Below are 26,577 nucleotides of genomic sequence, written 5' to 3' on the forward strand. Positions count from 1 at the left end.
TTTTAATAATTGTTTGATTATTGTTTCCATATCTTTTCCCCCCGTGCTGATGCGGGCTGAGATCCGAGTCCAGCGTTGCCCTGACAACCACCTGCACCTCCACCTTTGTTGATGCAAAGCGACGGATATGAACGGATAAGCGTGTTTGCCTAGTCGATCCTTTTTGCTCTTTTATTGTCTCTTTCTCTTCATCTTGCTTGTGTGTCGAGCTTTGATATTGATATTGTGCTCGCATTCCTCCGTTTCTCAAACCTCAACTATTCTTGAACCAGACAGATACTCTGACTTATCGAGAGACGGGGATTGATTCTGGTCGTTGTCTCATTGATACCCACCTCAGGTACCATACTATGAGGCAGTGAGTTCAAAATAAGACACCCACATTCCACGTTCTACCATGAATCGTCATCCGCCATCCAATTACGGCGACGCGCCGCCAGCATACCTCAACCACGACACGGGTTCCTATCTGTCTGATCCCGAGTCTCCAACTAATGCCTCACGACTTAATGGAGGAACGATGCGCTTGTTGCCAAGTGGCGACGGCGCTGATGACTTAGCTAGTAGCCATAGGGCTCCTTCACCTTCCCATTATGACCCTGATTATGATCACACTCCGTACGTATATCCCAACTACCCCCTGATACAACCTTGCCCGTTTTCACATTCCAATGGTTTCCCTCGCGACGGAATCATGTGCACCACCAAGTCCAACTCCTTCATTGATGTGATTCAAAGGCTAGGAGAAAGCTTGTGCCTTAGGCAATTGCCCGCCAATGGGTAATGCTAGTGGACTCGAGCCAACTCCTTCCTGTTGTTCCGTCGATCCTCTTCCCCTTGAATATTACACAATTGGCACTCTAGTACATTGTTTACCGTTTCATCCACCACTCCACCTCCACATTGGCCCTCTTCCTGCCAGCTTCGAGGCAAAATGGAACGTCTTCCAAGACCAAGGTCTAACATCAGGGGGCAAAATTTTAGGACTGGACACGACCACCGTTATGACAATTATTACGAGGTGCCCAGCATCTCTTCGCCTTCCCGTCCACCATCCAGCTTGGCCAGCGGACCCAGTATCCCGCCTCCGACAGCAAGCCTCGCTGACACTTCCGTCTACCCTTCTATTCCCCCACGCACAGGATCTCCAATTCGTCCATGGAGCCCTTCACACATCCGACCACCCTCCGTGTCAAGTGTTGGATATGAACGCCCCGATTTGAACGGTAGCCCGCGGCCCGGTACACCCAGCTCAAGATATGGGGGTAGCCCTCGTCGACCATTGCCTCCTGCGCCTTTGTTCTCTGGGCCAAAATCAACAGTAGATACAAGCATTGATATTGGTGATGCCCATAGCGACGATCCATTCGGCGGTGACGGCCGCACAATCCACCACACTTCGCGCGGCAGCGTCCGATCATTCATGAGCGAATCGACAATGTTGGGAGACGAGAAGGATAGCATGTCAAAAGTCGACCTCGATGATGAATATGAGGACGAATCCCACGTTCTGGATCCCAACCTTCACTATGGCCCAGCACCGGACAAGCAAGGGCGTCGCGGTGTCCGATCCAAGCAGGTCGCCAAAAAGGAAGTTCAGCTGGTCAACGGCGAGCTTATTTTGGAGTGCAAAATTCCCACCATTCTTCACAGTTTCCTACCTCGCCGTGACGAGCGCGAGTTCACGCACATGCGATATACCGCTGTCACATCCGATCCGGACGATTACGGCGAACGGGGATATAAACTTCGCCAGCAGATTGGTACCACCACTCGTGAGACTGAGCTGTTTATTTGTATCACCATGTACAACGAAGACGAGATCGGTTTCACTCGCACCATGCACGGTGTCATGCGGAACATCAGTCACTTCTGCTCGCGAACCAAGTCGCGTACTTGGGGCCGTGATGGATGGAAGAAGATTGTCGTTTGCATCGTCGCTGATGGACGTAAGAAGGTCCACCCGCGTACGCTCAATGCGTTGGCCGCCCTGGGTGTTTACCAGGAAGGTATTGCGAAGAACATTGTCAACCAGAAGGAAGTTCAGGCACACGTGTACGAGTACACTACGCAGGTCTCCCTCGATGATGATCTCAAGTTCAAGGGTGCCGAGAAGGGAATAGTCCCGTGTCAGGTTATCTTCTGTTTGAAGGAACATAACAAGAAGAAGCTGAACTCTCACCGATGGTTCTTCAATGCCTTCGGTCGTGCCCTTCAGCCCAACATTTGTATTTTGCTCGATGTTGGAACTCGACCAGAGCCGATGGCGCTCTACCACTTGTGGAAGGCATTCGATCAGGACTCCAATGTTGCCGGCGCTGCTGGTGAGATCAAGGCTGCTAAGGGTAAGAACATGCTCGGTCTGCTTAACCCTCTAGTGGCAAGTCAGAACTTCGAATACAAAATGTCCAACATTCTCGACAAGCCTCTGGAATCCGTCTTCGGTTACATTACTGTGTTGCCTGGTGCGCTTAGTGCTTATCGATTCTTTGCCCTGCAAAACGACGCAGATGGCCATGGGCCTCTCAACCAATACTTCAAGGGTGAAACACTCCACGGTCAAGATGCAGATGTCTTCACTGCCAACATGTACCTAGCCGAGGATCGTATTCTTTGCTGGGAGTTGGTTGCCAAGCGAGAAGAGAGATGGGTGTTGAAGTTTGTGAAGAACGCCGTGGGAGAAACTGACGTGCCGGACTCGGTTCCTGAGTTTATCTCCCAGCGTCGAAGATGGCTGAACGGTGCTTTCTTCGCGGCTGTGTACTCGATTTTCAATGCCAAGCAGATCTGGCAGACAGATCATACTCTTGCTCGGAAGATCTTGCTTCACATCGAGTTCTTTTATCAATTCCTTAATCTGCTCTTTACTTACTTTGGTCTTGTGAGTTTAGCTGTCTATTTTTTTCTTTTCGAATGCGTCCACTGACTTAATCCAGGCCAATTTCTACCTCGCTTTCTACTTCATTGCTGGCTCTTTGACTGATGAGAAGCTTGATCCGTTCGGTCACCACATGGGCAAATACATCTTCATTGTTTTACGCTATGCTTGTGTTCTGGTTATGTGTTTGCAGTTCATTATCTCTTTGGGTAATCGGCCGCAAGGGTGAGTCCACAGTTCTTCATCATACATTGGACTTGACTGACATTTCTTTTTAGTGCCAAAAATCTCTATCTATCTGGTATTATCATTTACGCCATTATCATGTTTTACACGGTCTTCTGCGCCCTTTACTTGGTGGTCAAGGAGTTACTCGCACGTGCTGGAATCGGAGGCGATGATATGGAGGTCGGGGACGGCCTAATGATGAACATCGTGATTTCCATGCTGTCAACCGTCGGTCTTTACTTCTACACCTCATTCCTCTACCTGGACCCATGGCACATGTTTACCTCTTCGATTCAATACTTCCTCCTCATGCCCAGCTACATCTGCATCCTCCAAGTCTACGCCTTCTGCAACACCCACGACGTAACCTGGGGAACGAAAGGTGACAACGTTGTCAACACCGATCTGGGTGCAGCAAAGACCATCAATGGCTCCACCGTCGTCATCGAAATGCCCTCCGAGCAACTCGACATTGACTCCGGCTACGACGCGGCCCTCCGCAATCTCCGCGATCGCCTTGAGGTCCCAGAGCCCCCGCCATCAGACTCCCAGTTGCAGGAGGACTACTACCGCGCCGTCCGTACTTACATGGTCTCCATCTGGATGGTCGCTAACGTAATCCTCGGCATGGCCGTGTCCGAAGTCTACGGTATTGACCAAGGTGGTACAAACATCTACCTCGCTATCATCTTGTGGTCTGTCGCCGTTCTGGCTGCTATTCGTGCTATTGGCTCCACTACCTATGCCATCTTGAACGTCGTTCAGATGATCGTTGAAGGAAAGACGAAGTTCGACGCCGGTAATATGTCAAACTTCGCCCCCAGCTCTTTCGGTGGTTCGAGTGCCGCTGCGACCTCTGAGTCTGGCGCCGCCTCCGCCCGTCCTGTGCGTTATGGCGGCGGTGCCTCCTTCAAAGATAAAATTGCTGAGGTTCGCTGGAGTGCTGGGAGAGCCGTTGGAAAAGCTATGTTCTGGCGCAAGTAGATGTCTGATATGTTCTTTTTTTTTTCCTTTTCGGGAAGCTTGGCTTTCCTGGGTCTCATGGAGTTCCTCTGATTTGGGTTTTCTTTTGAGATATCAGGCGTTGAATCTTTTTTCTCTTCTTTGATGGAAATATTGTCACGATAGTGCTCTTTTTTTTGCTTTTAATGCTCGTTGCTCTCACTTTCCAGACTCCTGGACATGTGTATTGATTGATGTACTTATGTGCTCTCTTTTGGGGGTTGGAATTAATGCACTGGATGATGATTCAAAATTACTGGAACCCATTTAATATCTATGATCTTTTCAATGTTTTTATCTTGACGTATTCGACATCGACTCGCCCGCAACTTTCAATTCCAACGCCAGCATTGAAGATTTATTCACAAAATTCGTATATCACGTCAATATTCCGATAAAAAAAATGCCACACAGATCCCGCCATGGAATCCCATCTCCTACTATACACAGTCTCATTTCTCATTAAGCCCAGTCCCATCAACCTCATGAATATGTGTATCCCGCGGTCCCAACTCCGCCGGATACATCATCTTCCCCCTCTCCGGATGAACAGGATAAACCAAATGCTGCGCCGAGCTCGCAGCAGCAATCTCATCAATCATCGCCTCCTTCCGTCGCAAGTTCTTCTTATATATCCGCCGCTGCACGAGCATAGTAACAACAGCGATTAGAAGACACCCGCCCAATCCAGCGCCGAGGCCCGCGCTAATCACTGTTGTTTTTGAGGCGGGGCATGTGGCGCTGGCACTTGAGCCAGACGTGCATGTTGTATTTTCAGTATTGGAGCTGGCGTCGGTCGACGAAGGCGATGGTGGCGATGATGGCGATGATGAGGCTTTTGACGACGGCGAAGAGGAGGATACCGAGGATGAGAGAGAGGACTCGGATGATCCCGATGAAGAAGAGACATCGGAGGTGAGTGATGTCACGGAGACGTTGATCATCTGGCCCATGTCTAGGCGCACGGCATCGTCGCAGCAGTTTGTGCCGTTTACGCTGCAGCACCAGAAGCCGCGGCCTTGTGCGGGGCACGGGATTACGTAGAGGGTTGCGTCCGAGGCTGTTTAGATGGTTTGTTAGAATTAGTCGGTCAGGAGGTGAGGATCAGTATGTAGAAGGGTTTGTATCTATCATTTGACGAAAAAGAAAGAGATAATAATCAATTTACCTGTATGACAGAGTCCCGGACACTGTCCGCTCTTCCAGGTCTTATCGGTGCAAGCTCCCTGTCGGAGGAGGCCTCGGAAATTTGGATCTTGGATATAACATACTCCGCCGGAAAGACAGATGTCGTTGGGGGTTGTGTTGCTTTTATCTAGGGAGCAGCAGGGGCTGTCCTCTTGGTCTGGGAAGCAGGGCTGGAAGCTTGAGTCTGCTGCTCCGCCGTCTGTGAGATAGCATTGTCGGGCTTGAATTATACTGGGGAACACTGCTTGGAAGATGAGTATGTGGAGGATTGATTTAAGGCGAATCATTTCTTCCTTGTTCTTAATCGAGGGAGTAAAAGAGTCGAGGGAGCTTGAGGGAGGGGGAAGGGGATTTTAATTTCATTGACAGGGTCTGTGAGTTTTAAAAGCAGTATTTTTTATTTATTTTACAACTGAGGCTCATGTACCTCATGGGATAAAAGTAATAATAGCTTTGAATGTTATTGGGCTCATAGATTTAAGGCGGTTACTTGATCCTTCGGATTGGTTGGGAGCTCGCAGATCACTATGCCCTAAGTCCGACCCGTTAAGCGCTGAGGTTTCATGGATTTATTTTTGGCGCCTCACAAATAAATTAAAGGGGTAAGAAAATGATCTAAAGTGCCTTAGCCAGGAGATTTAATTCAGGGCAATTTTTAGAACCCAGTTAGTTCCATTATAGGAAGTGGTTACATCCACAGGCCCTGTCCCCGGGTAGTGGTACCTGCGGTTCTAGAGAACACACAGAGATAAACAAAGCCTGCTAACTATCCAATAATCCACTTATGTTCAAAGTTGAGGAGATTCATACATGATTGAGAGTCCGGATTGAAACATAAACGTGCTTTGAACTCCTTGTCCACCGATAAATTCATTCATTGGCAGTTAGGTAGCACAAGCGCAAGCTTGATTGCCTATCCTATTTACAGGGAATATTGAGTGTACATGTTGCACAACGCCTGTTTGCCTGCGTTGGCTGTTTGTAGTATGCTTTGTTTCTTCCGACTATAGATAGCCAGCTTTTTCCATAGAAACCCCATTCCCTTTCCCCCCTTTGCATAGTACCTACGATCATTTTATAGTATGTTATATACTATCTACGTGTTGATTCTAATATATAATTCACTCATAGCAGCCAAACAGTTGGGTGTTCTCACCATTTATATCCCTCAAGCCTCCAGTATTTAAATGTGCTTACTACCCAGACTTATGCCAAAGAAAGGGTTCGGATTCCTTGGCTCCAGTTCCTACAGCAGAACCATCCAGGATATACTGGTATCAAAATCTCATCCGACCGGATTCAGAATCTACCAGATGATTGCTCGGTTGTCGATCACATATTGGCTCAGTCTACCGACCCTGACCCTAATTCTTCCACTGAGACCGACGATACTGAAGAAATTGACGCTCCGGTCTCAACAGCTGTTCCAAACTTCATTCCAGACCGTACTGAACTGGATGCGGCTACCGCCTCCTAATGCCCTGGCACTACCTCCGTTCAGATCAACACCGATCAACGACTTCAACCGGACCAAGCCCCTCCTCTCCCTCGCATTCCCCACCCTATTTCCTTACGAGGGAGCCGAGTTCACAATCCCACGTCAGAGGTCTGTCAGCTATAAGAACTATGTCCGACATTTGATAAAGCATGAGTCTGGCCGCTTCGCCCAGCATCCTCGCTTCCGGTTCGTAGTGTTTAACACAATCATGCGCCACCAGGCGGCGAAAAGTGCATGGTTTTATGTCCGACGCCAGGCTGGTAGACCGGATATCACAATCGAGGAGCTCCATGGTTGAAAACGTGGGACACGGCAGTGAAATTTACTATGGCACGCAATGCCTCCTTTAGTTTGAATGTTCTGAGAACTCAGACTCTCTTATTGGCAAATCTTCTCCACAACAAAGACATTGCCGGAAGGGACATTGTTTACAGTGATGTTGGGTTTCCGGCAGATGGCTAGTTACTGTACTGAATATGAAGTCTTCAAAGTCTACACCAATCAGAATGTTCTTCATGTATAAATCTAGCAAGCCCATTATATGATTTGACCATTGCTCATTATGTTACAAAATATCAGTTGATAGATTCTAGCCGAGGTAAACTATGGCACCTTTCCGCTATTATCTCGCCTAATTTCACTTCAATGGCGCAACTTAATCCGGTTAAACATAATATTTCCACGATGATAAACACTCATTAGTAACTTCCTAGCCTGAGAATTTCAAATGTGATCTAGGACCGGCTCCATAAATAGTGATACTTCAAAATGTGTGGTAGGTTGTTACGCCGAGGACCCTCACCCCGCATCACCGGTAAACACGGCAGTGTCGTATACATAACAGGGCGAATATCTTGACTGACTAATATCTTTGAGGGGTCCTAACATTTTATTGATTTCTTGGAATTCTGGTTACAGTCTTGACAATATCTTTGATTTTATTCGAGGCTATTAAACATGTTCTCAGAAGAGGGCAAGACAGCGCCCGTTGATTCCGAGACCACAGATTTAGCACATATCACAGAAGATGAAGAGCTATCCGAGACACCCTCTACATTTGCTGTAAAAGGTAAAGTACATGGATGTCTCCAAGTGCTTGGCGCTTTCTTTATATTCTTCAATGTCTGGTCTGTCAATATCCCTCCGAGTTACAATTGAATATCAAAACTAATATACTTCCAGGGGCCTAAATCTCTCATTTGGAACATTCCAAAGCTTCTATGCACTCACCTATATACCATCATCAACATCATCTGATATCGCCTGGATTGGAACAGTCCAATCCTGGCTCCTGATCGTTGGCGGCCTACTATCCGGCCCACTCTTCGACCTCGGCTACAACCAGACCATGATTATGATAGGAAGTATTCTAGGTGTAACCGGCATGATGATGCTCAGTCTTGCACACGAGTACTACGCCATATTCCTAAGTCAGGGAGTCTGCGTGGGCCTCGGATTCGGACTGCTCTATGTCCCCGCCATTGCATTGGTCAGCCGCTCTTTCACAACAAGAAGGGCTGTTGCGCTAGGTGTTTCGAGTAGCGGTGCACCTGTCGGAGGCATTATCTACACTACCATGTTCAACCAGATTTTACCAAAAGTGGGGTTCCCCTGGACCGTTCGCCTTGTGGCGTTCGTGATGCTGGCGCTGTTCATCGCGGCTGCTCTTATGCTTTTGTGGCCAGAGAGACATTCAGTGAGGGTTAAAGCCACCCAACGTAGGAGCTTGATTGATTTGCGTGCTTTCAAGGACCTGCCATTTTGGAGCTTTGCTATTGGGAACTTTTTCCTTTATCTTGGCTATATCACGCCTTTCTATTACATTCCCACTTACGCGCAGACGAAATTGGGCACGTCGAGCGCAATGGCATCGAATGTCTTGATGATTTCCCAGGCTTCTTCGGTCGTTGGCCGTGTTGTCTTGACTTTATTTGCTCATTACTACGGGTCGATGATTGCTTGGATCGTCTGTGGTGTGCTCTCGGGCGTTTTGTGTATTTGTTGGATCAGTGCAGATAGTCTGGTGCGGTTTATCCTTTTTGCAGCCTTCTATGGTAAGTGAAGTTCCTTTGCCTGGGTCATCGGTGCTCTGATTTTGACACAAATCACAGGTGGTATCTCCGGGGCCTTGATTCCTCTCCCGCCGAGCGTTTTCACTCACGTCTGTCCCGATCCCAAGAGTCTCGGGACTTGGCTTGGAATGGCGCAGAGCTTGAGTAGCTTTGCGACTCTTGTGGGGCCGCCAATAGCAGGTGCGCTCGCTTCAATTGGCGCTGATGGTAGTGCGGATTTGAACTACCTAGGCATTCAATTGTTTAGTGGAATAGTCATGTGTTTTGGTGCGTTCCAGCTGATCTTTCTGTGGTATTTGCTATACAAAAAGAGGGGCAAAACTGGTTTATTTTAAAAGGAAAAGGGGCTGTTTATACCTGCTATTGAGCTAATATGTGCTTCCTTTCGTTTACATTGTCAAATAATCCCTGCTATCTTTCTATCTTTTTAGTAGAATATCATACAAGATATATAGTTCGGAGAACCAACCTATCATATCCTCTGAATTCGTCGGGTCTCGGGATTTGCAACAAATCACATTGATGTGAGTCACACAGTCACTATCTGATGGCATCCAGATAATAAAATAAAAAAGAATACTATATACAATCTCATCTCCATCTCAATTCCCAACTAGCAGTACCTCGAACAAGAAACCTCAAAAATGGCATCACCACGCCCAAAAGGCCCACTAGTCTCCTTCACTCCCGCTCTACTACCAACAAGCCAAACAATCCCAGGGCGAACAATTCTCCTCGAGAAACTCTCCCCAAACCATGTCGACGACCTTTTCGCCCTAACCGGTGGGCTTGAATCACCCAGAGAAGCTTTATGGGACTACATGCCGGACGGGCCGTACTCAGACGCCGAAGCCTTCAAAACCAGCATTGCAACGAAATCCACTTCAACAGATCCATTTTTTTACGCAATCATCGACCAGCGCAACAATATCCCCACTTCCGGAAAAGCAATTGGTTATATCTCTCTGATGCGTATGACTCCCGACCACCTGGGCATCGAAATCGGGCATGTGATGTACTCGTCTGCGCTCCAGCGCACAACGGGCGCGACCGAGGCTATCTATCTCCTCGCTCAACATGCTTTCCACGATCTTGGGTATAGGAGATTGGAGTGGAAATGCAATTCGCTGAATGAACCTTCGCGGCGGGCGGCTCTGCGCTTGGGATTCTCGTTTGAGGGGATCTTTCGGCAGCACCTGATTATTAAGGGGAGGAATAGGGATACAGCTTGGTTTTCCATTTTAAGGGATGAGTGGGATGCTTCACTAAAGGCTTCCATGGATAAATGGCTGGATCCTGGGAACTTTGGGGAGGATGGTGGTCAGATTAGGTCACTGCAGGATTTGAGAGCTGAGTCTGGAAAGTGATTTATTTAGATGGTTGTACCTGGGCAGTCATCCATATAGAAAAATAAAACAGCTATCTTTATTTCGTTTTCATGTTCACCAAAACCCTTTATCCTTTGGAGATCATTAACGCGCTATTGGAGATCACCGACAGGAGTAGCTCCACCACTCCACCTGCCCCACCATTTAGCAGAAGCTCGAGGGAGTTGGAGTTAAGGAACTCGAGTATAGCTGCATTATATGTAATATAAGGGTAATATCCATACAGACTATGTCAAATAGCTATGTGATGGTCCGATAGTCCTTGATGTGACAAGACCTACAAAAAAAATGAAACCCGAGATCCGAGATCGACCTGGCCGATGTTCTCCGAGATCTCCAAGAGATCCTATCGAACCTCTCCATTAGAACCTCTATGATTGGAAGATATGCACATTGTCAAAGTTTAACGAATAGACGCAGTGCGGTTCATCAATCCCCAATCCTTTAGCGGGTCTGCTGTTTTGCTGAGAGACAACACACTCCCTCGTTCCCTCATTCCTATACTTGTGTACAGCCCTGCAATGACAAATAAAGGAATGGTAACATTGGCAATGTATAAATACCCCCCCAATTACCACCCAGTACATCATCTATTCGAGTTAAATCATTACCTCCTGATCATTCAACCCATTTCCCAAATGTCCACATCAACAATGTCACTCAACGAAACCACATCCACTAGAGAATATGGCTTCAACCCCAACCAAGGCGTAAACTGGGCCGACTACCTCACCTTCCGCCCAATCTACCCAGCCTCCTTTTTTGAAAAAGTCTTCGCCTACCACTCCCAAAAGCCCCACTCAACCTGGTCCCTCGCCCAAGACATCGGCGCCGGCTGCGGAATCGTCTCATCGAGTCTTGCGCCCCGTTTCCACAATGTGATTGTCTCAGACCCAAACGAGGGATACACCGCACTCGCTCGCAGAGTCCTCGTCGAGGAATCTCAACTACCCGAATCCAAGTTCCGGTTCCTGCGGGAAAGTGCCGAAAGGAGCTCTGTGGAATCCGGTTCAGTCGATCTGATCATGGCGTGTGAATGTATTCACTGGACGAGGCCGGAAATTGCGATTGCGGAGTTTGCACGGGAGTTATGTGTCGGTGGGACGCTTGTCATTACGCATTATAATTATCCGCGCATTGTTGGGAATGAGAGTGCTCAGAAGGCATGGGCGGCTATTTGTACGTTTTATGCGGGTGAGGTTCATGACCCGCTGCTTGATCATGCGTTGAGGATCTTGAACTCTGGGACTGAGGCTCTAGGATTCCCGGTGGAGGATTGGGAAGGGGTGAAGCGGTTGTATGTTAACGCTCGGGGGGAGTATTGGGGCCTTTAGGATTAATGATCGAATTGGTAAGAGTCAGGTCAGGGATGGGGAGGAGACGGTTTGGGAGGAGGACGATGCAGACTGGATGGATGAGCAGGACTGTGACTGGTTTAAAGGCTATGCATCTACCTGGACGACGCCGAGTGTATCCGAGTCGGACATTAATCCGCTTTGGGATGACATGGAGAGGGCTTTTGAGGGGAAGAAAGTGAAGACTGCCACGCCAGTTGCTATGGTCTTTGCTACGAAGAGAGGACATAGCTGAGGAGTGAATATGTGTTAAAAATAAAACTAATCTAAGCAATTTATCTCCATTCACATGTCAACCCTTCAAGTGCTTCTTCTCCCTAACAATCTCCTCGACAACCTTCGCCGCTGCTAGAGTCTCTTCGTCCTTGAACCGTCTGCCAGCGATCTGCAGTCCCACTGATGCGCCCTCATACCTCCCCGGATCTTCGTACTTACGCCACTCCCTCTCATCAACCTCGTCCCGGGGAACATACTTCTTATCCTGCTCCGTCAACACGTCTATCTTTGGATCCACGGTGATTCCAGATGGGAACACTGCAGAAGGCAGGTCTACTAAGTTCCAAATAGAAGTGTAATTCCAATACTGCGACTCGCCCATCACTGCCGCGGCAGCGGGATACGTCGGGGAGAGAATAAAATCTACGCCACGACGCTTAAGAAGGGCCTGGTACTCGTCTCTGTAGATATCGCGCTTCTCCTGTAGGGCCCATGCCTCGGGGTGAGAAAGAGGCGTGCTTCGAGTGTAGGAGAGGGCCCAATCGGTTAGTGGGCGTGATGGCTCTCCAGATTGGGCAATAATCTCGCGTTGCTTGCTGGCAGCATCAGGGTAGTATAGAGCGGCCTGGGCCAAGTTAGCGTTCTAGTGTCTATGACCAACGCAGATTCAACGCAGATTCAGCACTCACAATAACTTCCCAACCATACTGGTGCTTATACGGCTCCCAGTCTACGACTTTAACACCTGCCGCTATCAGCTTCTCCTTGGCAAGTCTCAAAGCGCGAGTGATAGGCGGATGGGGGCGGACGCAGCTAAGGGAATGGATTAGCACACTGACAAACAAACATATGTCTGGATCATGACACACCCATCATCCCACATAATAGCCACGGTCATATCCCGTGTCGGAGCAACCGTCTTCCATGGCACAGGCATCAGCGACGTCTCAATATCCCAAGGCTCCTGCTCCAATACAGCTTTCTGGAACAGCTCTAGATCCTCAATCGAGTCACTAGCCAACGGACCCACCACGCCGCGGATAGTCTCCTGGCCGGAAGCAACCACTTTGAGTCCCGTTACAGGGTTCCGCAGTGAGGAAGGACGGAAGCCGTACACACCGCAAAACGCTGCGGGGCAGCGAATTGATCCGCCGATATCAGTTCCAATCCCTATTGGCGCGCACCGAAAGCCCATTGATGCACCTTCACCGCCAGAGGACCCACCTGGACTTAGAGTGCGGTTGAGTGGGTTCAATGTTGTGCCGGTGATGTTGTTGCTGCAGCATAGGTGCTAGATGGCGTTAGTTATGAGATACACCGGTGATGTAGAATTTATGGACATACCATTAATGACTGGGGCTGGTTAGTCCGGACATGGAAGATGGCGCCGGCTTTGGATAGGAGTTGGAGGAGAAGGGCATCTTCCGTGCTGACTTTATCAACCCTGTTACTGGTCAGTAATGTTTGGTTTGTCGAGGTGGATTTCTCCTCACCAAGCTACGTATCCCGTGTTGCATGTTCTGTTTTTCATAGATATGTGCTCTTTTACACTGATTGGTATGCCATGCTGTGGTTGTTTCATTAGAACCTTGCCAGTATAAACTTTGAGCATGTATATATGAGCTTACCAGAGGCCCGACCAGTTTCCCTGTGCGTCTGTAGTACTCGTCATGTTTTTTGGCGCGAGTGATTGCCTCGTCCGCCATGAACTCTGTTGCAAAATTGAGCTAACAAGAATGTTAACGCTGTAACTACAAAATCCGAGTCTTCTAATCTCACCAGTTGGTGGCCCAGCACGGCCCTCTTCAAGAACGCAATCACCACTTCTTCCGCACTCAGTTTTCCATTGCCCATTTCCGCCACCAGTACGGTGGCCGACATCTCAGTAATAATGAGCTCGCGCTCATTCAACAACCCGCTTTTCTTGGGGAAATCAACCACACTCTTCTGCGAGACTGGCGGCAACCTATCGACAGGGAGAAGCCATTGTTTCGGAATGGAATTGTTTAAGATGTCTTTGCCCTTTTGGGCTTGGCTCTCCCAGTTACGGGCCATGTTGAGTGATAATTTAAATTGAATATGGGGGGGTGGTATACCGGTGGTGGATAGAGGAGAGAAGAAAGATAAATACAAGGCACAAGGCACTTTATCCTACGCATTTCCCCGCACACAATCTGTGTGACATGTCTATCTCGGAATCGGAATCGGAACTCGTTCGACGATGACCTTTCCTAACGATACATCCCCGCATGGTAGATCGGAGGGCTCTTATCTGCGGGATATCTTGATGGATGCGGTAGGATGCGGAATAATTCCGTCCTGGCTTCTCATTAAAGGGGAAAAGACTAGTTAGTTATATCTTGATCATTGTATGTTCATAGCTATATCTGCGCATCATAGTTCCATCCCCCAATAGGGCATCTAAATATACAGGTCTCCGAAGGTATATATCCCGGCCAGGGGTCCCGAGGTCCCGAGGTCGGAAACTAATATTAGTAATATTGATGCCTTAGTATGTCTGAATATTTGATGGAGAATAGCCTTGCAGGTTGCGAGGCTCTAAGGTAAATATCGTGAAGGTTGGATTTCAAAGCAATAGACATAATATCCGGAGTACAAAAACCATTTGTGCCGATCGGGTTTGGCGTTGGCGCCCAGGTGCCCTGTTCGGGTTTAGCCTGTCCAGAAGCGGTTTGGTCCTACCTTCTTTAGGCTTAGCACGTCCAAGGAAAGTCTACTCCGTAGCGGCCCGCGCCTTCCCCGAATGGGGTGGGCCTCCCTCCACCGACGCGAGTATATAACTCGGTGCGTCGCTCGACGTCCTCGCTCTCGTCTGCTACACTTCCCTCTCGCCCGGCCGGGCCCAGCGACCTCGCCGCCGTAAAATGATACCGTATTTCCGGATCACACGGCACTAGACGCCCTGTTTCAGCTAGTTGCCTCACACACGGAGCAGTGCCCCTTCTCCTCCACCCGCTAAAGCTGGAGCGCCAGCGGCGCTGTCTACTGGTCCATCGCCCTAAGGATTTTTTGTTCTCAGCTACAGTTGCCGGTCCGCAATCTTTGCTAGAGAGGATTTGCCCTCTGGATACGTGCGTGCTAGCCGGCTCCTCTCTATTATGGGCATCAATAGTGCCCAACTATTGGCTAGGAGACTGGATTAACTCTCATCTTTGCGCATAAATGCGCCTACGATACGACGTTATCCGACTCTCACCTTTTCGTTCGCTGTCTAATCGGCGTACTCGTGTCCTATTGGCTGGTGTATAATCGCCGATCCCTTATATTGAAGCCGTGGCGCGGAATGACCGGGTGTCTTACTTATTTGCGGAGCCTTTTGCCTCGTACAGCAAACTCCGCAATAGAACCTAAAACACCATAATGGTATTAGCCGCTCACTTGAATGGACGCCTTCAGCCGCGCCCTACTATTCTCCAAGGGCGATCGTTTGACTCTGGCCCACTTTCAACAAGGCGCAGCAAGACTGATGATACATAGCCGGACAGGTCGGGTCAAACCTGATGATGCGATACTATATATTTTCCAATTAGAAAAATGCCGTATGCTATAGCGCCGTACCATTTAACCGCTTGGTCATTCTTGCTCTGAATGTTAGTGTATCACATCTCTCCGCCGATGGGCAGCACTTGGGCCAATCTTTCAACCCGCCCCGGATAGAGAGTGGAAGTTGAGGGAGGCGCGTATAAAGAGACTTTTGATTCCCTCCTACGCAAAGAAATGCTGAACTTGTGTTGCTAGCTTCCTTCTAGTCATCTCAATATACAAGATCCTTTGGAATCTCCGTGAGAGCGAAAGAACCAAATTTTTAGATCACAGCACCCCACCCCCTTTTATTTGCTCCAACCGCTTCCGCTTCATTCTCTCCGTCTATTGTGCAAACCATGGTCTCTATCGATCTGGACAACATCATCCATTATCACCCTACCCCCATCCCCAAGCCCCCTTACAAACCACCACACTTGACTGCTTTTTCTCGTGGTTCTTCCTGTCCTCTCGCGAACCAGTCCATTCTGATCCATCCTCTACCTCCGCGCCCCCCGTGTATTTCTCACGAGTTACCGCAAACACGGCATCCTCGTCGTCAGTGTCCTTCTCCTAAATTTATAGATATTGTAGATTAAAAACGCAATTTTACATAGAGTTGCTAAAACAGCTGTAAATAACAGTTATTTATTGTGTTAAGTCAGCGAGTTATATGTCCATTTTGAGTGACTTTATGCAACAGTGGGCATAGTGGGCATGCCCGTGGACGGGCGATGTCGCAGTCTAATTTCTCGTATAGAAGAAGGCCGCAGTGCTACTCCGCGTAGATCTATAGACTCAGAATCCAACCCAGCCCAGGTTGAGTCCGGGACCGGTTGGGTTTTGTGGAAGTCTACCTTACAGTAATACCAGCTAGCTTGATAGCACCTATTTCAGTCTGGTTTGTATATGAATAGGGTCATATATGGTAATAGCTTGGATGTATGTCACTGGGCTGTATTTACATCAAAGGCGCGGAAGGTAAGTAGATGGGCACTTGTCTCACTAACCCTCCATACACAGTAACACAACACAGGAAATAAATAGATAGACAGGGAGAACCTGACGACAATTTATGTTCCAGAAATTGAACCAGTCATGTATTAGGTTGCCTGCAATAACATACAGGCTCCTATTTGTCATGGGTATACTTTCCTTGGTAGGTTCGCAGAATCGTCACAAGGCTATCCTTCGTGCACTCACCATCACTGTGAGTAGTAATGGTGCCACTACACTCGCCCTCCTGGCCGCTGCCCCAGATGCTAGGTGTAAATTCGTCCTTTGCCTCGCCCTTTGTCTCTGTGGTATCAGGGGCGTATGCGCTGCATGCTCCGGGCATGCCGCCAGTGGAGGACCCGCAACTGAAGTCCCAAATTCCCTCCCAGCAGTCCGAAGTTATCTCGATATGGTTGGTACTGCGTGCGCAGGTAGCGAGATCGTCTTCGCTCTCGAAGAGGATATTGTCATCGTTGTCGAAGAGGGTAAAGCCACCGGAGTAACTGCTACCGGAGCCTTTCAGGCCGAGGGAGGCCGAGTTTGCGAAGACGAACTTGATGTTATTCTCGCCGGCTATGGCAGTGGTCGCCATGGCGGAAAGGGCAAGGAGAGACACAATATACATTTTGTCGTATTTTGTCTAGTAGGAGAGAAGGCGAGATAAGTGAAATTGCTTCTGGTTTGATAGATGTTAAAATTGAAGAATTCAAGAGGGATAGGAGCTTATATACCTTAGTTGTTCGCACCGAGACAGTCTTGTACTAGGATATTTACGTAACAATACAGATGCTGCGAGGCTGTACCTCGTGTCCCTAGGGCCAAGGTCGAGGTCGAAATCTGGATAGGAAGGTTACCCTTGCTACAGTGCTCCAGGCCGTGGTAAGTGGACCAACATTTCGAAGCCAAGGTTCTAAATTACTGTAGATCAGCTTTGACTTTATGCACGGTCAACCTTCAACATCAAATAGGAGTAAACGAGTACTGTTGGGTCGAGTTGTCCTACATAGTAGTCGTTAGTACTTCCATACTTTGGCCCCATACTCTGGATATGACGTGTGGTGTGGCCCCCACACCCCCACACTAAGATTGGCCAAGTGAACCAGCCACCCGCAACCAATGCAAACCCTATACCTGGTTGACAGCTGTAGAGAAGGTACAGCTCTATAGCCTCGTCAGTGGAAGTTCATGAAACAAGCGCATAAAGCAGGTGATCAGAAGTAACGGGCCGCAGTACGAATCGATATTGACTTCCTATCCCGGATGCTTGGGAGTAGAAGCAGAGCCACCATTAGTTCCCTAGTCTTTGCTACACTAGTATGCATAGTATGCCTAAGGCCAAGCCCCTGCAGCTCCCGCGCATCCGAGATTTTAGCCAAGATATATCCCGTCCCGTTGATAACGCTGATCTTGTGTACCTCTATGCCGCTATTATTGACGAGGCTATCGAAGTGGGTCGTTTAGATAGCCGTAGCCAGTTCTGACGGTCTGTGCGGAAGTATCACTGGTAGTGTTCTCCATATAAAAGTCCACGAAACCTTTCATCGACGCCTGACTCAGCCTACCATTTTATAGTGGAGCGTTGGACGGGACCTGGTGTTGGGTGCTTGGCACCTGCCTAAATTTCGCCTTATTAGGCCAGATCTACAAGGCATCAATATTTTCTGCACATGAATTCTTGGCAGATGTCTAATTTTGGGAGCCCTACTGAGCGCTCAGGGGGAACCAACCCCTTGTTATAGTAGTTTATATCCCTACTTAATAAAAAACGGTAATTACTTCATAGTATCTTATAGTACTACTCCGTATGGAATAATTTCAAATAAATTAATATCAACTCAATAATTTTATAAAAACGCAAAATGAATAAAAAAAGAAATCTCTCCCTCGGGGAATCGAACCCCGGTCTCCCGCGCTTATCGGTGTTAATGACAAGCGGAAATCATCACCACTAGACCAAGGAAGATGCGATGACCGAGTTTACTGCTCGACCACTTGGCTGGTTGATGAAAGGAAGTGGCTATTTTGACACCATGGACATATTCTCATTCTATCCACAACAAGTGAACTGTTCACACACCGTCCCGCAGATAACCTGGCACCGACGAGATTCATGCAACATCTCATCAACTTCCTCCGATAGCTCGGGCTGCAGTGTAACTGAGTGGATTCCATAGGCGTGGAAACACTCATTGATCACGCGTGCTGTCTTCATAAAGTCCTCGACCGAGTCCTCAGACACGACAACGTGCACTGAGGCGAGGGTTTTTTGTTGGTTGAGACGCCAGATGTGGAGTTCGTGGACTGAGTTGACGCCCTTGATCTGGTGATTGTTAGGAAGAGAAATAGTGGAATGGTGGAGGTGGAGGAACTTACCTTCTCAAGGTCGTGTTGAACATCGCACATGTCAACCCCCGTAGGCACACTCTCTAGCAGGATCATCCCGGCCCGGCGCACTGAATTTGTGTCAGCTTTCTTTCTCTTAACCCTCTTATGTTGAAAGACTTACTCAGAGGGAAAGACGATAGAATAATGAGGATGGCAATGAACATGCTCACACCTGGATCGGCATAGTATCGGCCGGCATGGGGTGCGGCGAGCCAGATAATCAAACCCGCGGCCATTACGCCCAGGTTATTGATTGCATCGCCGATGACGTGGATCATCACTCCCATCATACCCAGATCACCGTGGTCGTGACCGCCGTGACCATGGCTATGGCCGCCTGAGTCTTCGCAGTGATGTTTTTCGAAATGAAGATGCTTGTGATCGTGGTGCTAAGCTGTGTCAGTTGCTCTCCATTAATTGGATTCTTCGAATTGTTGCAGCGTACTTTGGTGCTGGAATCATGGCATTCTTCGCCAAGGTGAAGAACCGGTGTCTCAATCGTGGGTGATGGGCTATGGTCATGACTGTGTCCATGTCCATGTCCATGTTCTGGGCACTGTTAGCGTGATACTTAACAACGACCCCATTAACCGTACCGTGGAGGAAGACTGCACTAATAACATTGAGACCCAATCCGATACACCCAATGATGAACATCAGCTTGGGGTTATGAACATCTAGATGCACCGTCAGTCATGGCCAGACAAGATCAACATCCAGTCTGGGCAATGGCACCGACTTTGTATAGCAATAAATCGCTCAATGGACTGCAAAAATATACTAATACCCAGTCCTAACAGAAGAACACCATTGAAAAAGGCACCGAGCAGCTGAGCCCGTTGCCAACCAAAAGTAAGCTCCTTAGGCGACTCACTGCGCTCAGATTTCTATACTTCACATCAGCATCACCACGCATCCAAAGTCCAAACCACACAGTACCTTCAATGCAACAAGGGCTATAATAAAACCAACTAAATCATTCAGCTGCAATGTATATATATATTAGCCAACAAAATCCCCAACTCCACACTCGAAAACGCTTACATAGTGGAAAGCATCCGCAATCAGAGAAATAGAGTGTGTATAGAAGCCGACTACCCCCGGCATCAGCACATCAATTCCATACCAAAACCACTACCATCACAACTAAGAAAGGGCAACCGACCCGAAATCTCAGCCAGAAAGAAACAAGTCGATATACCAATCACAACGCTCAGCCGTGTTGAGCGTGATAGATGAAGAACCATGACTGCGGAGATCCAATAACAATAGAAGAATTGAAACGGAACAAAAGTCCAGGATCGTAGCTTGCCATTCACGAAAGGGACTTTTTTCGCTGCGAGATAGTGAATACTTCTGCCTTCCACTCTGGTTCAAAAAGCAATGGCTGGTGCGTTATTCCTGCCGTGTAACTCTATGTGGCCGGTGGCTCCGGTAAGGCATGTGAAGGACATGGTATGTGGGATCTTGAGGATTATGGAGAGTTTAGGTGATTTATTGGACTTAACTACTTCAATGTCTCTATAATGTGGTAGTTATATCATTGTTAATGACGGTTGGGGTATGTTGTATAGGAAGGGTTAGGGTTAGGCCCAAGTACTATAGGGGTTAGAGCTACATACATGGGCCCCCTTCCAGAGGACACTGATAGCCTGGAATTTTCCAGGAACATAGTTTCCCCCAGCCCTACAAGAGCTTGTGGATTAAGTTTGTGTATTTTGCAGATCAGATGAGGAATGCAGACTTGCCTACAGAGTACACAGTGTATCACAATATCACAACATCTGAATGTGGGATTCAACTACAACCTTGAATCCATAATGAGTCTTACAAAATGGATTGACTCTTAGATGGAATGATACAACTCTCATTTTTAAAAAAATAAACAATCTTCATACAATTTTCATACAATTTTCATGGTCACATCCAATTTCGTTTCACACAACTTACAAACACCAAATCAAGCAGCAACCTGGTCAGAAAGTCCATCCAGCTCACGCGCCCAGTTACGATGTCGAGAAATATGCCAAATAAACTGCTCAGCCAGACCCTTCGAATCAGGCCCGACCGTACCAACCTTCAACAATGAAACCGCATCACCATAACCCGTAATAACACCATACGACTCCTTGAGCGGAGAACCACTCTGCGCAACCTCAACCTCAGAAAGCCCAATCTGTCTCTCAATAAACGGCACAGCCTCATTGGCACCAGCAATAGCCTTAAGATGAGCGAAAGCCTCAGAGATCCAGTGCTTGAAAACTCCATTCTTCAACAGCGTCTGGATATGTTTTCCGCCAGGCACATAGACCGCATCGAACAGCGTCGACCGCATCCCAGAATAGAAGTGATCGGGGATAACCTTCTGTCCAGACTCGGCAGTCACACCCTGGCGCTGCGAGCCGATCGTGAAGACAGATGCCCCGCGTTCGCTAAGCACTTCTTTCATCGAGATATACTGGTTGAAGTCGAAGTCATCGGCAAGCAGGATGGCGATCCGACGCGTCGTGATGATGGGTTTCTCCGGCATGAATTCAAGTTGGCTCAGACCCTTGGCTTTCGTGCCCTTGTTTTCCCTTGGTGATTTGACCGGTGTGTCGCCGCCGACGTTCTTCGCGACCGTCTTGGCTAGGTCTAGATCGATTGCTGATAGACGTTCTGTCATGCGCTTGTAGACGACCGGGTCGTCGCAGTGGTCTAGCTCAAAGGAGAATGCCTTCGCCACGTGCAGCTTTTCAATCGCTGAGAGCGAATTGTAGAATACCTGTGCTTGGTTGAAGTGCTCCTTGAACTTCTCTGACAGGGCGCGCTTCTTTGCTCCCTGCTGCTTCTGCGGGTAGGTGACGAAGCCACCCTGCTCTGCTGTCGCAGGCGGATTGGCATCGAACCGATTCGGCCAGTAGTTCACCTTGCCCTTTGTGATGCGGTGTCTGCCCTGACCGTCGCGGTTGACTAGACTCATGTATGGACATACTGGCCGGTTGATAGGCAGTTCCTCCCAGTTCGGTCCGAGTCGCGAGATCTGCGTGTCAAAGTATGAGAAGTTGCGGCCTTGAAGCAAGGGATCATCAGAGAAGTCGATCCCCGGAACGATGTGGCTCGTGCAGAATGCGACCTGCTCGGTTTGAGGGAAAAACTCGTCGACGTTGCGGTTAAGTTCGATCTCGCCGATGTAACGGATGGGAACTAATTCCTCGGGCCAGACCTTCGTGGCGTCAAGAGGGTCGAACTCGAAGTTGTCGGCCTTTTCTTCGGGGATGAGCTGCAGACCGAACTTCCATCGTGGGAAGTGTCCTCCCTCGATCGCTTCCATTAAGTCTTTCCGGTGGAAGTCGGGATCCTGGCCGCCGATCTTCAGCGCCTCATCCCAGACGAGCGAGTGTACGCCCAGCTCTGGGGTGAAGTGGAATTTGACGAAATGACGCTTGCCGGCCTTGTTAATCAAGGAATAGGTATTCACGCCGAATCCCTGCATCATCCGGAACGACCGCGGAATAGCCCTATCAGACATGATCTACCACGAACGGCGTCAGCAACCACACCCCAAACAGGAAATAGAAATACTAACCCACTGATTCATGTGCGTAACCTCCGAATGCATATACTGGAAATCCCAAAAATTATTATGCGCCGTCTGACCCTGCGGCACCTCATTATGCGGCTCGGGCTTAACAGAATGAATAACATCGGGGAACTTGATCGCGTCCTGAATGAAGAAAACAGGAATATTGTTGCCGACAATATCCCAATTGCCCTCCGCCGTATACATCTTGATGGCGAACCCGCGCACATCGCGCACCGTATCCGCACTGCCCTTACTACCCTGCACAGTCGAGAACCGCAGGAATAGCGGCGTCTCCCGGCTGGTGTCGGTCAAGATTCCAGCAGTTGTTACGTCCGCTGCGCTCTCGTGTAGTTTAAATTTACCGAAGGCGCCTGTTCCACGTGCGTGCACTACTCGCTCTGGGATGCGTTCATGATCGAAGCGCATGATCTGTTCTTGGTTAGTTTGTTTGCTCGGATATATATCGGTGTATGTATGAGTTTACCTTCTCGCGGGCGATTTGGTCCTCCAGGAGTGAAGGCCCTATCTTCTTTTCATCTACGACGCGGAGCCATTGATCTGGATTGGAGATTTTGACACCATTATCGGTTGTCATGTGTTGCTTATTGTGGACATCGACGGTGTCCTTTTGTAGATCGGCGTACTTGCCGTCTGCAGCCTTGGAGTTTGGATTTGCTGCCATAGTGTGTGTATGTGTGTGTATGTGTGTGTATAGTTGATATCAATGATACCAGAGAGGGAACCAAAAAAAAAAAAAGAAACAGTAGGTGAAGTGTGTGTCGGCCTGAATTTCCTATACTTATATATAACAACCAACCTGATTCCTGTACAGGTGCAACGTCAATGATGTAATGTAATCCCTCCAGCTGCGAGGTCGCATCCAACGAAATAAAATCATACAATTACAAAGCCCATAGTCGATTATCCAACCTATGGGATCCAGCCAGGGTGGAATAACCTCATTGCAAGAATGATCATAGTATGACCTACCACCTATACCCTACCACCGGGCACCTCACCAATGCCGACAAGAAAACCTGTAATAGAGCAAGGCAGACAAGAAACATTGCAAATTCCTGTGTTTTCATTCGCGGGGCAGTTTCCTGCAATCCACCTAAAGCGAGCTATAGCTCGGTAGCTTTTGCCTGTGTTTGTCTGGGGGTGGTCGATCATGGGGAGTCCACTGGCAACCTTGGAATACAAGGCTTTGACATTGATATGATGAATCATACCGATTTCAGATGGCCGATGACGTGAACTTATGCCTGGATTCGAGCTTCCTATTTATTGGACGTCGTGGCCAAGCGGATTATCCTGAACTTGAAGTGTGACGTCACCTGATATCAGTGGAAATCATGTCCGAGCTAACACGCGAGAGAGAGGTATATATATCTCTATATATCTATAGAGGAACTAAGCTGGGAGTTATAATAAGGTAGATTTACTTTATAATACGTTGTAGGCAACTCAATGGTAATCCAAGATCATTTATTATAAGAAATGCTATGCTATATACATCCAAACTCGATCTATGTGCACAGGTATCTCTCTAGTTATAGGACAATGTAGGTATAGCGTCTGAACGAAAATAAAAGGGCAGACAGGACAAGCAAAATCTACATGTTATCCTCACTCCAATGACTCCGCGTCTTCTTCCAAGCGTCCTGTTCCTCCTTGGTCTGCGCAGGACCGTTTCCAAGCCCCAGCCCACGCTCCACCCACTCCTTACTCCCCATCTCAGAAAGACGGGAAAGCGCACGCGCAAACGCAAATCGCTCCTCGTCACCACTGAAAATAGAGGTGTTCTTCAGCGCCTGCACGGACATGCCGAGGTCATCCATTAGGTTGCGCATTGCGTCGGAAAGATCGGAGTGGTCGCTGCCGTCGCCTTTGAGTGTTTTCTTTACGTCGCTTTCGGAGATGAAGAGGTTCGTTAGGGGGACTTCGGTCGTGAGGACTAGTTTGGCCTGTTGAGGTGGGTTGTTAGCTGGCTGCATGATGGAGAAAAAAAGGCGAACAGAAACGTTGCTCCATTACTCACCCTGCTCTCGTATACCGCATCGATAAAGGTAATAAAGCGTCTCGCCAGATCACGCTGGGTATGGTTCATAGTCGGCACGTCCGTGACAATGAACGCATCGTAATGCCGGACGAGCTCGAGGTAGTCGGCTGCACCCGTGGCCGAGCCGATGAGCTCCTGGAAGGTGAACTGCGCAGCTTTGCCGCTTGCACGGGGAACATTGATTTTGCGGCCCCAAACAATCTGCGATTCTGAGTGCGGGGGGTCATTGATAGGGTCGCCCAGGAACTCGAACCACTTCTGCGCGTGCTGCTGTGCGTCCTCGTCCAGCGGGTAGTGGTAGACGGCAGCCGGGGGGCGGGGGATTTTGCGGTAATCTGTTGGGGAGTTGAGGTTGATGACGTTCAGATCAGTCTTGAGGAGGTTGATGCATGGTATGAAGGATTCACGCTGGATGCCGTTTTTGTACAGGTCATCTGGATGACGGTTGGATGTGGTAACAAGGACGACGCCGTGCGACATGAGGATCTCGAGAAGCCTGGGTGGTGAATTGTCAGCTGGATTTTTAATGGGTCCCCGTCCGGGGAGAGAAAGCATACCGTCGCAGGATCATCGCATCGGCTACATCCGTACACTGGAACTCGTCAAAGCAAAGCACACCCGCGAGCTCGGCAATATCGGCCGCAACCATCGGAAGCGCATCGAAGTCATTTCCATACTTCATCTTCACTACGTGCATGCGCTTATGTACGTCCTGCATGAAGTTATGGAAGTGAATGCGCGTCTTGTTCTTGATATTCGGCGGCAGTGTATCGAAGAATAGATCCATCAACATCGTCTTGCCGCACCCGACATCACCATACATGTACAGTCCCTTCGGGAGGTTATCGGGAATTACAGACGTTTCCTTCTTCGCACCACCGCCGAACAGAGAACCGAAGAAGGACGACTTTCGCTGGGGGTCCAGAGACTCGGGCTTGGGGTGGACAACTTTGGGCGGGTGGTAATCTTTCAGCGCTTCAAAGAGGTCCTGTAGATTTTGGATAATCCCTACGAGAATCGGCGCATGTCAGCTTGGGACTGTGCTCCGCCAGAGTTGGTCACAACCTACCTCGCTGGTACTCATCATCTCTCAGCCTCCCTTCCTCCACACGCACATCATATTCCCTCATGGGCCCATCTTGCGCCGGAGCGGTGGTGTTCTTCTCGGCGTCCAAGACTGTAGCCAGACCCCGCCCGTTCGATAATTGAACAACCAGCTGAGGGCAGATCCTCTCTGAAGACACGCATACCAACGGAGATCGACTCGGCTGCCGTAGTGTATTGAATGTCCTCTGCTCCGTGACATAAGATCTACGAGTGGCGCCCCGCAACGTCGTAGGGCGGAGGCCCCGAGGCGCCCGCAGCGCGTTCGGGAAGCACTCCGCGCATAGCTTTGCCGATGGGCGGCTCATTTGCTTTTTTGGACGTTGTACTTGGAGGTGTGTTGCGAGGGTAGACTCGAGGTCGGGTTTAGCTGGCAGAGAGCGGTTGCAATGCGAAGGCGTTAGCCGAGGTATTGTATTGTAGGCAAGGATTAATTTTTCGGGGAGTAGCGGGTCCTCGTAAGGTAGAGCCCAGGCTGTGAATAACAAATTACAGCGAGCACACAATATATATATATATATATATATATATATATATACAGCTCCTGTAGCTCTTGGGCTAATGATCACAAAATCTAGTAGACAACCGTTAAGATGTTAGATCCCATTCTAGAGAAGGAACAGTCGAAAACTATGAAGTCATGTGACTCGATATCATTGTAGCGTTACTTTTCGATCTCTAAACACACAGGATTCGAATTTATATCAAGATTTATATTTGGTACAAAAAGAGCCGAGACACCACGGTTGAGCCCCTCGTAGAAAGGTCCCCCAGGTATATGCACGAGAAGTAAAAAATATATGTACATAACACAGAAGCAGGCAGACCGGGGTATGATCCTGAATAGGATGAGATGTAGATCTGATGCGAAATGGACGCATAATGCGACATTGCAGAAACAATAAAAACAAGAAAGAAACAAAGAAAGAACAACCAAGAACTTGTAGATAGAAAAAAAACCATGCCGTACATCTCGCATCAGATTCGTTAAATCGCAATCTCGTCCTCAGGGACCATGTGAAATCGCTCAAAGAACTGATGACCAGTTTGAAAAAGAATAAAACCAAGTCAGAAGCATGCGTCACCCAGAAAAACTC

The 26,577-nt window shown here is 48.6% G+C and overlaps 11 protein-coding genes across 11 annotated transcripts; 5 read left to right on the top strand and 6 right to left on the bottom strand.

The window, feature by feature from the left end:
- Positions 1-397: 397 nt before the first annotated feature.
- chsB (chitin synthase class II) lies at positions 398-4,090 on the top strand (the record flags this gene model as incomplete). Its single annotated transcript, XM_057215611.1, has 4 exons — positions 398-618; positions 985-2,881; positions 2,937-3,103; positions 3,157-4,090. 4 exons carry the CDS (start codon positions 398-400, stop codon positions 4,088-4,090), a joined length of 3,219 nt encoding a protein of 1,072 aa, XP_057077494.1.
- A 470-nt stretch (positions 4,091-4,560) lies between these two features.
- N7516_002892 (uncharacterized protein) lies at positions 4,561-5,583 on the bottom strand (the record flags this gene model as incomplete). The annotated part of the gene is made up of 2 exons (XM_057215612.1): positions 4,561-5,168; positions 5,277-5,583. The coding sequence occupies 2 exons, from the start codon at positions 5,581-5,583 to the stop codon at positions 4,561-4,563; spliced, it is 915 nt and encodes a 304-aa protein (XP_057077495.1).
- Positions 5,584-6,609: 1,026 nt separating this feature from the next.
- N7516_002893 (uncharacterized protein) lies at positions 6,610-7,092 on the top strand (the record flags this gene model as incomplete). Its single annotated transcript, XM_057215613.1, has 1 exon — positions 6,610-7,092. One exon carries the CDS (start codon positions 6,610-6,612, stop codon positions 7,090-7,092), a length of 483 nt encoding a protein of 160 aa, XP_057077496.1.
- Positions 7,093-7,751: 659 nt separating this feature from the next.
- On the top strand, positions 7,752-9,201 carry N7516_002894 (uncharacterized protein; the record flags this gene model as incomplete). Its single annotated transcript, XM_057215614.1, has 3 exons — positions 7,752-7,921; positions 7,977-8,848; positions 8,906-9,201. The coding sequence occupies 3 exons, from the start codon at positions 7,752-7,754 to the stop codon at positions 9,199-9,201; spliced, it is 1,338 nt and encodes a 445-aa protein (XP_057077497.1).
- Positions 9,202-9,510: 309 nt separating this feature from the next.
- On the top strand, positions 9,511-10,233 carry N7516_002895 (GNAT family N-acetyltransferase; the record flags this gene model as incomplete). The annotated part of the gene is made up of 1 exon (XM_057215615.1): positions 9,511-10,233. The coding sequence occupies one exon, from the start codon at positions 9,511-9,513 to the stop codon at positions 10,231-10,233; it is 723 nt and encodes a 240-aa protein (XP_057077498.1).
- Positions 10,234-10,892: 659 nt separating this feature from the next.
- tpcM (methyltransferase tpcM) lies at positions 10,893-11,844 on the top strand (the record flags this gene model as incomplete). The annotated part of the gene is made up of 2 exons (XM_057215616.1): positions 10,893-11,551; positions 11,613-11,844. 2 exons carry the CDS (start codon positions 10,893-10,895, stop codon positions 11,842-11,844), a joined length of 891 nt encoding a protein of 296 aa, XP_057077499.1.
- Positions 11,845-11,901: 57 nt separating this feature from the next.
- N7516_002897 (putative glutamyl-tRNA(Gln) amidotransferase subunit A) lies at positions 11,902-13,880 on the bottom strand (the record flags this gene model as incomplete). The annotated part of the gene is made up of 7 exons (XM_057215617.1): positions 11,902-12,450; positions 12,515-12,638; positions 12,695-13,116; positions 13,170-13,269; positions 13,319-13,392; positions 13,454-13,552; positions 13,605-13,880. 7 exons carry the CDS (start codon positions 13,878-13,880, stop codon positions 11,902-11,904), a joined length of 1,644 nt encoding a protein of 547 aa, XP_057077500.1.
- A 2,620-nt stretch (positions 13,881-16,500) lies between these two features.
- N7516_002898 (uncharacterized protein) lies at positions 16,501-16,956 on the bottom strand (the record flags this gene model as incomplete). Its single annotated transcript, XM_057215618.1, has 1 exon — positions 16,501-16,956. The coding sequence occupies one exon, from the start codon at positions 16,954-16,956 to the stop codon at positions 16,501-16,503; it is 456 nt and encodes a 151-aa protein (XP_057077501.1).
- Positions 16,957-18,411: 1,455 nt separating this feature from the next.
- Positions 18,412-19,996, bottom strand: N7516_002899 (putative di-, tri-valent inorganic cation transporter; the record flags this gene model as incomplete). The annotated part of the gene is made up of 9 exons (XM_057215619.1): positions 18,412-18,684; positions 18,738-18,817; positions 18,871-19,138; positions 19,195-19,298; positions 19,346-19,426; positions 19,489-19,636; positions 19,689-19,733; positions 19,794-19,843; positions 19,951-19,996. The coding sequence occupies 9 exons, from the start codon at positions 19,994-19,996 to the stop codon at positions 18,412-18,414; spliced, it is 1,095 nt and encodes a 364-aa protein (XP_057077502.1).
- Positions 19,997-20,709: 713 nt separating this feature from the next.
- catA (catalase catA) lies at positions 20,710-22,996 on the bottom strand (the record flags this gene model as incomplete). Its single annotated transcript, XM_057215620.1, has 3 exons — positions 20,710-22,263; positions 22,318-22,743; positions 22,799-22,996. The coding sequence occupies 3 exons, from the start codon at positions 22,994-22,996 to the stop codon at positions 20,710-20,712; spliced, it is 2,178 nt and encodes a 725-aa protein (XP_057077503.1).
- Positions 22,997-23,930: 934 nt separating this feature from the next.
- Positions 23,931-25,788, bottom strand: N7516_002901 (AFG1/ZapE family ATPase; the record flags this gene model as incomplete). The annotated part of the gene is made up of 4 exons (XM_057215621.1): positions 23,931-24,281; positions 24,356-24,872; positions 24,934-25,384; positions 25,446-25,788. 4 exons carry the CDS (start codon positions 25,786-25,788, stop codon positions 23,931-23,933), a joined length of 1,662 nt encoding a protein of 553 aa, XP_057077504.1.
- Positions 25,789-26,577: the final 789 nt, after the last annotated feature.

This window comes from Penicillium verrucosum (assembly GCF_028828655.1).
Source record: "Penicillium verrucosum strain IBT 35672 chromosome Unknown utg000001l_segment0_segment0, whole genome shotgun sequence".
Classification (NCBI taxonomy): Eukaryota; Fungi; Ascomycota; class Eurotiomycetes; order Eurotiales; family Aspergillaceae; genus Penicillium; species Penicillium verrucosum.